General features: G+C 55.0%; 1 protein-coding gene across 1 annotated transcript in view; it reads right to left on the minus strand.

Moving 5' to 3' along the window:
- SNED1 (sushi, nidogen and EGF like domains 1) overlaps window positions 1-9836 on the minus strand; it is a 77245-nt gene that overhangs the window by 12372 nt on the left and 55037 nt on the right. The window contains exons 25-32 of the mRNA XM_044669517.1: window positions 9506-9619; window positions 8822-8935; window positions 7790-8086; window positions 6717-6900; window positions 6039-6151; window positions 4793-5074; window positions 3117-3261; window positions 386-504 (exon numbers count right to left, since the gene is read on the minus strand). Coding sequence (XP_044525452.1) covers window positions 386-504; window positions 3117-3261; window positions 4793-5074; window positions 6039-6151; window positions 6717-6900; window positions 7790-8086; window positions 8822-8935; window positions 9506-9619 — 1368 coding nt within the window. The remainder of the gene's footprint in view (window positions 1-385; window positions 505-3116; window positions 3262-4792; window positions 5075-6038; window positions 6152-6716; window positions 6901-7789; window positions 8087-8821; window positions 8936-9505; window positions 9620-9836) is intronic.

A 9836-nucleotide genomic window follows, 5' to 3' on the forward strand; every position in this document is an offset into this window, starting at 1 on the left:
TTTTATTTTTTTTTTACCCTTAACTTCTGTCTATTGGTTCATAGGTGAAAGATTGGTAAGGGTGAGCAATGGGGGTCAAGTGACTTGCCCAGGGTCACACAGCTGAGAAGTGGCTGAGGTCGGGTTTGAACCCAGGACCTCCCGTCTCTAGGCCTGACTCTCACTCCACTGAGCTACCCAGCTGCCCCCACTGAAGGGTTTTAAGCAGGAAAGACATGGCCAGATTGTGTCCTTCTGTCCTCCTGGCTGCTAAGACAGTGATTGGAATGCGGCATTGCCCAGCCTTATGTAGCTCCGAGTGGGCAGGTGCATATATCACCCACAGTATGGACCCGCTTCGGTCACCGAGCAGGGAGGTGTCTGTGACTTCTCCATCCCGAGACACAGACAGAGCCAGGAGTAGGTGCTCTTGGACACTTACGTGATCTCACAGTGACTGATTTACTTGGGACGCTGCTGAATTTGGCACTGATTCTTCCTCTGCCGTCCACCAGCTCAGTAAACCTGGAAAGAAGGGCCAGGGAGAACTGCTGGAAAGGTTGCCAAAGTGTCCCTTGCGGGAACAAGTCTAGAGCACAGGAAGAGTCTGGATTTTCTCATCTGCTTCATGTTCAGGGAATTTGCTCTTGTCTTGGGTCCTGCTCACTAGCCCCGTGGCCCCAGGCTTCACTTCCCTGGGCCTGAGGTTCTTCTTTTGTCAAGTAAGTGTACTGGGCCTTCTATGAGTCTAAGGATATTCAGAAGAAAGTGCATGAAGGTAGGGACCTCAGAAATAGGAAAAGGGTTTGGGACGAGGTGGAATTGTTTTTCCTCCTTCTGCCCAGTCAGTGATCAGAGCAGTTGAGACTGCTCTCTCCCACTCTGGGAATCTTTGTTGGTTTTGCTTTAAATCCCATCTCTCCTACAATTTGTCTACGGTGAATGTTCTTTAGAAACTTGGCACCTCCCTTTAACATTACAGTTGTTTTCAGAGAACCCAGAGAGTCCAGCCCATACTCCCTGCTGCCTGAAAGCAAGAGAGGAGGAACAGAATAATAAGATCTCATGTTTCTCTGGTGCATGATGGTTTCCCAAGAGCTTTATAGACATCTCATTGGATCCTTTTAACAATCCTGGGAGGTACGTGCTCTAATTATCATCCCCATTTTCAAGGTGAGAAAACAGGCTCAGGAAGGAAGAAATTTGGAGATGGGATTTGAACCCAAACCTTCATGACTCCCAATCCCATGTCCTATGCTCTCAGTCCTGTTGGCTTCCAAAGAAGCATACCACAGGGTGGATATTTGTGTGGCAAAACCAGGACTTGGTTTGTAGAAGGTCAATGTTCTTTGCCTGGCCTCTTCAACTGATCAGGGAAAAAACATGGTGGCAAGAGGCTGCAGAATGTAATAAGGGAATAAGTTTTAGATGTAATAAGGGAATATGGCAATAGGGTGATATGAGACCAAGGGCTGGAGGTAATAAGGAAATTAAGGCAGAGGTAGGGTTGTAATAGTGGATAAGGCTGGCAAGGGACTAAAGGTAGACTGAATAGGGGTTAAGGCACTGTGGATAGGGTTTTTGTGGATCCCTAAGGCAGTAAAGTGGATAAGGAAGGTACTAGATTGAGCTAGTAGGAGAGGTAAGGGAATGACTGGGTTTAGGGAATATAAACGCAGAGGTATAAGGAGTTGTAAGGGAGAGGATGAGGTATTTTGGACAGACTGCTGCAGCCTGGGAGGCACAGATTGGGACACAGGTCTGAGACAGAGACACTAACGGGATCATCAGACTGAGCCCTGCAGGCAGGAAGGGCCCTTCTCCAGACCAAGGTTGGGGCCAGCCAGGAATGGCTTGAAACTGACTAGAGGGCTTTCTGGTCAGTTTCTGAGGTTCACAAAGGAAGATTCAGAGGAAGTCTAGAGATCTCACTTCCTCCAAGATGGACGCCTCCAACTCCCTTAGGACCCAGAGAGAATACTATTCCTTTCTCCCTTCTAACTCTCATCAATCAACTAATGAAGTAGTTAAAGGCTCTGATTAAGTGACAAAACAGGGTGTATTGAATATTAGGGTTGATTGGAAGGGATAAAGGATACAAGGTATCTCTAACAGCCGCCTAGAGAAAGCTTCAGGTCGGGGAGGGAGACAGGAATGTGAGATGGAAATAGGAACTTGCCTAAATCAGCCCCGAGCTTTCGTAGCCTATGGGGTTAGGAAAGTTGGATACAATAATTAAAGATATAATTTGTAACAAGGGGAAGCCCTATTTGACTAGGGGGAACTAAACTATCAAGTTTGAAAACTAACACTCAGATCTACCCTCCTTTCAAAAATCCCAAGAGATTTAGGAAGGGAAAATGCTGATGGGAACAAGGGAGGTGAGAGAGACTCAAAGGAAATAGTTAAACTAACAAATTTTAAGAGAAAAGCTGCAGAATATAGGTCAGGTTTTCAATCCGAAGATAGAGCTCAGATTGACCCTCCTACTCTCCACGAGTCTCCAGGGTCAACTGACTCTCCTCAAGATTCTAAACCCTTCCTCAACTGTCAGAAACTCAGCAAGGCTTCGCAGGGCTGACATGCACCCTATTTGCACTACAAGAATCACCCTTGGGCTGGCTGGAGGTGGGTCTCTGTTGGGAGAAATATAGCCACAAAGAAATTGGCTTCGGAAAGCCTTAGGAGATTAGGGGCGGTAGACCATAGGAAAGGAGTCTAGAAATGATCCTTTCTCCACATGGTTAGCATCATCAAGCCCAAAGGTCTCTTTCCTACTTTCCGACACAACTCTGCACATGAGCACCCTGGAGGGGCACCTGCGTGGTGTCCTGGATAGGTGGACGTGGAGGCAGGAAGGTCTCCTTTTAAATCCTGCTTCCAGCACTCACTAGCTGTGACCCTGAGCAACCTGGCCTTTCTCAGACTCCGTTTCTTGCAGACCTCTTATGAGGAATAGGGGAGGTGTCCAAATGAAGTGCTTTGTTAACTTCAAAAGCTCTATAAATGCAGGCTGTCATGATTATTAGGGTCAGGTGGGTGGATCTGGGACCCAAACCCATCCGGCTCTGAGCCAGGTCCATTGTAATTCCAGCTCTTCCTGTGCCAAGTCTCAGCACCAGGTCCCTCGGGCCTACCTGGGGGCCTGGGACGGTTCTTCTGAAACCTCTCGGTCAGCCAGCAGCCGAAGGTCAGGCAGGAAGGATGGGGGCAGTCTGTTCCTCAGCACTCTGGGGTGCCCTCCTTGGTTCCATCTTCTGTCCGAAGAGCCATCCCTCTGTGCTGCAGAGAAGTGAGTGGAAAGAAGCCCCTGACCTGTGGGCTTCATGATGGACGGAGCCCGCCCCTTCTCCCCTTGGCCCTCTCTAGCCCGTGTTGAACTCAGGGATGGCCCCAACAAGACAAAAGGCTTCTCTAAGCCTAGAAAAGAAGATGTCTGATTGGGAGTGTGTGTGACTCCAGGAAGCGCTCAGACAGTGACTTAACTGTGAGGGAAGGCACGGCTGGCAGAGCCCTGCCCAGGGGTGACGGGGGTGACATTCCAGGTCCTCCTGCAAAGGATGGGTGAACCGGGCCAGCTCCCCGGTACGCCTCCTGCCACCAGCCTCCTCTGCTCTCTCTGGGCACATTTTAACCACTAGCTGCCTCCCGGGCTTCATGTATCTTGGATCCACCCTGCTCTGGAATATCTTTAGGCTGATAGGATTATTTTCTTTTCTTGGTCCTGACTCCAATGATATCTATTATTTTTATGGCCCCCTCAGTTTTTTCCCGTATTCCTCCTGCTCTTCCTTCCTAATGAGCCACCCTCTTTTGAGAAAAAAAGAGAAACGTAGAGAGAGCTTTGTTGTCTTCCAAATTGAATTAAATGTCATTTTTGGCTCTCTCAGCATTGTCTGGACCCAGATGGAGCCCACAGGCTGCCTGTTGTTCTCTCATTTTCTCCGTGTCTAGGTTGCCTCCTTTTCCGAGGAGACCCACTGAGGCCTCTCCTGTACAATTCTTCCCTGGAAATAGGGAGCTGTGGGTTGCTCGCCCACATCTGTCTGCCTCTCCATCCCTTCTACAAAGCTGTGCCAGGCCTAAAAAGGCACACCGATGTCCCGGTCCCCGACACGCCCCTGCCCCGGAGCAGAGGGCGAGCTCAGAAGGAGATGGTGGGCGCCAGCTGTGATGTTCTTGTGGCACAGCCATCACTTGTTGGGGTCCTTTCCCCAGCTCTGCCCAGCTCTCCTAAAGCTCTGGGGCCCTTTTTACCCAGCAGAGTCCCACCTCCAGCCACTGGCAGAACAGCCTGTTCTGGGAGCCTCTCCTGTGGGACACCCACATCCCAGGGGAGCACTAACAGACAAACAGGGAGAGCTACTAGGGAACCAGACCCCGGGACCCGCTGTTCTGCCACAGGATCGTTTGGGTCTCTGGTTCCACCCCCCCCCCAACCACACGGTCTTCTTTTGGGAGCCTGGGGATGGGCCAGATGTGCCGGGACCCTTGCCAGGGTGGTTGGGGACCGCCGGGGCCTTCCCAGCCCTGTTCACGTTCCTAAGTGCCCCCCACCTCGGTGGGCTCGGGAGTGCTGCTTCTGCCGTGAATCTACCTAAAGGCCGAGGCCCTCCCGACACGGGCTCCTGGCAGACTTGGGGAGCCCGCGGCGTGTGGCCTCTGGGACTTGGGTCGGGGGAGCAGGAGGCCAGGCTTGGCCTGGGGGGTCTGCTGAGAGCCCCTTCGCAGGGCCCCTACTCTGAGCCCGTGGGGTCCCGGGGCACGTCCTCCCTCTGCTCAGGGTTGATGGCGGGCGCTGCTCAGGACTTACAGGTCAGCACGTACAGATGGGCAGGGTCGCTGTGCATTTGACCTTGCTCCGTGCTCTGTACAGCGGTCACCGAGAGGCGGTACCTTTGCCCTGGCTGCAGGTCGCGCATGGTGTACGACGTCAGCTTCCCGTTGGGCACGTAGCGGCTCTTCACGCTCTGGCTGGTGGTCACGTTGATGATGTAACCCTCCACGGAAGCCCCCGGGGGCAGAGGCTCCCACACCAGGTGGGCGGAGGTAGCGGTGACCCTGGACGCCGTGAGGTTTCTTGGAGAGAGAGGACCTGTCGGGGCGGTGGCGTGAGAGCCGGCCGGAAGGAAAAGCGCCATTCCTTAGGGGGGCCCGAGAGCTGGCCACCAACGCCCACCAACACCGTCTCATTTGTTCCTCACAAGAACCTGGGGGGAAAGCGCCCTGACCACCCCCATCTTACAGCTGTGGAAACTGAGGCAAACCGAGGTTAAGGGACTTGCCCATGGTGACGCTGCTAGGAAGTGTCCGAGGCCAGAATCGAACCCGGATCTTCCTGAGGTCTTGGCACAGACAAACCAGTTATCCTTTGTCCCTTCTTAAAGTTCGAGGGGGTTGGTCATGGGCCCCCCTCCCCATGCCATGACCCTCTCAGGGGCAGCCCATCCAGGGTGCCCCCTCTTCTCTGTGTGGAAGTGGTGCTCTGCTCTGGAAAGGGGGCGTTTGGGGGGCAGCCAGGCGGGCTCCGAGCCCAGCGGCGCGTCTTACTGCTGGAGGACGACAAGGAGGTGGTTTCCTCCTCTGCCCCTCAGTTTCCTCAGCCATAAAAAGAGCCGACTGGAGGAGGCGGCCCCTGAGCTCATTTTCATGGCGTGAAAAGTGAATTCTCTTCCAACATAACCTAGCAGGCTGCCCGGGGCCTGGCTCCCTCGGACCCCAGGCCCGCACTCAGCTGCCTTGGGGAGAGGATACCGTGGAAAAGTCAGAGTTTCCACACAGTATTGGGCCTCCCGGGACACACAGAGCTTCAGGGCAGATCGAGGGTTAAGCTGCTTCTTACAGTGGGACTCGGAGGGAAGCCCACGATGGGGACAACGTTCATATTCTTACAAATATGTGTATATATGTGTGTGCATATATGTTGGATGCTGGGCAGTCCCACCCCTCCTGGCCCGAGGCGGACCCTTCCTGAGCTCTGGCCGAGGTTCGTTCTCCCCTTAAAGCTCCAGCAGCCAGGCGGGGAGGACGTCTGCTCCCAAACCCCGGGTAGTACTCACGCGTCCACACGTGGAAAGGGGCAGTGGCCAGGCTCTCGGAGGGGTGGTCCTCTGTGCCCAGCCCGCTGAGGGTGGCCACGTGGATGATGTACCTCTCTCCTGGCAGCAGATCCCTGAGGAAGGGGGGAGACAGCATGAGCAACGTGGCCGGGCGTCATTCCATTTTGCCAGAGGTAAGACATGATTTTCTCGATTTCTTCATTTCTTTTCCCCTGTCTCCACCCATTGGGATTGGGGGGGCCCTTGGAGACTGCCTAGAAGGGGTCCTGGACATAATGGGGACACAGTGGGGGGATGGTTGACCGTTGGGGAGATGGAGGATAAAGCGAGGCGTAGGATGATCTCTGGCCCTCGCTGGGCCACAGCACAGACAAATCGCTGCAGAATACGAGTGTGTATTGGTAAAGTGTTTTGTGAAACAAGTTATCCCTGACAGGATTTTTCACCCCCTTTAAAAAAACCCAAACCCTTCCCTTCGGTCAGAGAATCAACACTGTGTATTGGCTCCAGGGCAGAAGCATGGGAAGAGCTGGGCATCTGGGATTAGGGGACTTGCCCATGGCCACACAGCCAGGAAGCATCTATGGCCGGATTTGAACCCAGGACCTCCCCTCTTCAGGCCCGGTTCTCCATCGTGCCGGCCATTACTGGACAGGTTTTTCACAAGCGCCCCCTTACCAGAAGGTGTACTTGTCGGTGGTACTGTCCAGCTCCACAGAGAGGTCCTTGGGGTCCCCGAGGCGCCGGATGGACACACGCACCTTATTGACTGTGGAGTGCTTGGCCTTGTGGAGAGCCCACTGGACTGCGATGGAGGAGGCCGTCACGTTGGTGATCTCAAAGCCCTCTACCGGCCGAGGCCCTGCAGGAGGAAGGAGCCCCGGGTCACTGGGGAGCACAGCCAGGCTCCCGCGGCAGGGAGGAGGGGCCGGCAGAGGAAGGGCCGCGGGGAGAGACCCGCTTGTTGGGAGCAGAGAAATCCCGTTTGCTTCAGCTCGACTGGCTCAGTCCAGCTGTGGCTCCCTGGCCTGTCCCGGCCAGACCTCCGAGGGGCTCTTTCCCCATGGTGGGGGCGGCGACGAGGCCCCTGTGGTTGTCGGAACATTTCGCTCAGGTTGGACTCCGGGACTCCTTTCGGGGTTTTCTTGGCAGAGATACCGGAGGGTTTGCCATTTCTCATTTTATAGATGAGGAAACGGGGGCAAAGGGTGAAGTGATTTGCCCAGGGTCCCACAACTAGTACACATCTGAGGCTGGATTAGAACTCCAAGTCTGGCACACTGGGCTGCCCCTGCTCGCTGCCTGACCAGGGCCTACAAAGCTTACATGACTTGTCCAAGGCACTGAGCTCAAAGGTTCTGTCTAGTCTCAGCACCGAGGACAGTGCCCGGCACCCAAGAGCTCCCATGACCTAGCTTTTGGGGGGCCCACATCGAGAGCCGTAAGGGATGGCCGAGTCCGTCCCGCGCCCCATGGCCTCTCTGCCTGGCTGGGAGGAGCTGGAAGCCCTGGGGGCACTCTGCCGGGCGGGGGAGCGGTCACAGGTTCTGAGGGCCATTCTGGGGGGAAACGGACCGGACGCTTGTGTAGCTGGACGGCAGGACCGGCCGGCAGAGGAGGGCTGCAAATGGGGCCACTTTAGTCGTGAGCTAAGGGCGGAATGGGCGTGGGGGGCCGTCAGAAGAGCCGCTGGGCCCGGCCTCTCTGAGCTCGGACCCTGGGGTGCTGCCTCGGCCCCAGGAGAGACTCACGCGTGCGGGTGACGAGCACCACCGGCCGGCTGATGTCGTTCTTGTTGTTCACGTTGCGTTTGACCGAGAAGACTGAGATGTTGTAGGCTTTGCCGGAGGCCAGAGCCCGCAGCTGGTGCGCCGAGTGGCTGCGATCCACAAAGTCAGTCCTGCGGTAGGAACCGTCGAAGGAGGCGTAGGTGACTGCGTAGCCGTCGATCATCTGCTTGGCCGCTTGGTCTTCGGGGGGACGCCACGAGATGGACACGCCGCTGTCCTCTACTCTTTCCACCTTGAGGGCTGTCGGTGGCAGCAGCTCTTTGGGTTCCAGCAAGGCCAGGAGTCCGAAGGAAAGAGGAGAACAGAAATGAGAAAGGTCTCTCCCCTGCCCATCGCACGCTTTTGCTGCTCGAGTGCCTCGGTGGGATGAGAGAGGGACTGTGCGGCCAGTCACTCAGGGCTGACCCTTGGTATTCCTCTCTCAGGACCGAGATCGGGATGGTGTGCAGAACGCTCGTGCGCTTGGGGGAAGGGGTCTGGCATCACTGATGCTGGGGGCAGCCCTGTCAGCATTTCCACTGGCCCTTTGAGCTCCGAAGGCCAGGAGTCCCCAGGCTTCTCTCTAGTGCCTCTGCCTCCTCTCCTGCCTTCCCGCCAGGCCCGTCAAAGATGCCTCCTTGCTCTGGACATCATAGGCACGGCTGTCCAGGCTACGCAGACTTCTCACTTGGCCCTCGGGAGCTAAGCTGAGCCTCAGCCATCGGTCCACGTGGCTGAGTGTAGCCTCTAACCTCCTTTCCTGATATCCTCAGAGGCCAGGCTCTGCCTACAGAAATAACCGAGTGCTGATTTTGTGTCTCCTGTGTGTCTGTATCCATTGACCTATGGCCACTGCCCGCCTTCGTGGCTCCTGCGCCTTCCTACTCGGACCAAGGCCCCCATGAGCAATCAAAGAATCCTTTCTCTGGGGGCCGGCACCCCTCCGCCCTGGGGTTTTGCCCCTCATGCTGGCTCCTGACAGAAATGGGCCTTGGGGCACCCTTTCCCTTTTACCTTTTGCACAGTTTTTGCCGGTGAAGCCCACCTTGCAGGTGCAGCTGTGGGACCCGTTGCTGGAGAGACAGTAGCCTCGGCCCCCACAGGGGTTGGAGAAGCACGGGTCACTTGCTGAATAGGAAAGGAAAGTGATACGGAGTGATGACTGTTTGAACGTGGGGTTCCTGAAGCCCAGCCCCCTCCTCCCTTGCAGGGTCTCTTGGTCCTAGATAATGTAGTCCCGCTTCCTCCTAGGTTCATCTCATTTAATCCTAACACTTAAGAGAGAAGCATGGAGGGGAGTGTTGGCAGCACCATTTTTAAAAGAAAAGGGAATTGAGACAGGACAAGGGGCATCCAGTTGGCCAGTGAGAGCCAGGAGAACCCAGGTATTCTGATCCCCAGTTCTGTACTTTCACAACCAGCCATGTGGCCCACTTGTTTCATTTTACAGAGAAGGAAAGATGTTCCAAGTCACCAGCTAGTAAATGGCCAAGCCGGGATCGGCTCCTTCCTCTTGTGATTTCAGATCTAGGTCTTTTCCTGGGCACTTGCTGTAACCAACCACAGAAGGTCCTGGCTAGGGATTCTGAGCTTACGTCTTGAACTCCTTAGCCCCTGCAAGGCTGCTTCTCACAAACCAGAAAAGTCTCTGGACTATTCTGACCCAGCAAGGGCCGGTCCCACCCATGCACACCTTACCTGTCTCACAGTGGTAGCCAAAGAAGCCTTCAGGGCAGACACACAGATAAGAGCCACTGTCGTTCTCACATTCTCCTCCGTGTTGGCAGGGATCTGAGTCACAGGCATCCACTTCTAGAGGATCCCCAAAACATAGCCAGTGTTAAAACACATCTCCACTAGAAGCAGCCCTAAGGCATATGGAGGAGAGAAGGGAGGAGGTGCAAGGAAAGAATGGGATAGTCATAAGAGTAAGGAAGGAAGGAAGGGAGGAAGGAAGGAAGGAAGGAAGGAAGGAAGGAAGGAAGGAAGGAAGGAAGGAAGGAAGGAAGGAAGGAAGGAAGGAAGGGAG

This window comes from Gracilinanus agilis, chromosome 3 (genome assembly GCF_016433145.1).
Source record: "Gracilinanus agilis isolate LMUSP501 chromosome 3, AgileGrace, whole genome shotgun sequence".
Lineage (NCBI taxonomy): Eukaryota > Metazoa > Chordata > Mammalia > Didelphimorphia > Didelphidae > Gracilinanus > Gracilinanus agilis.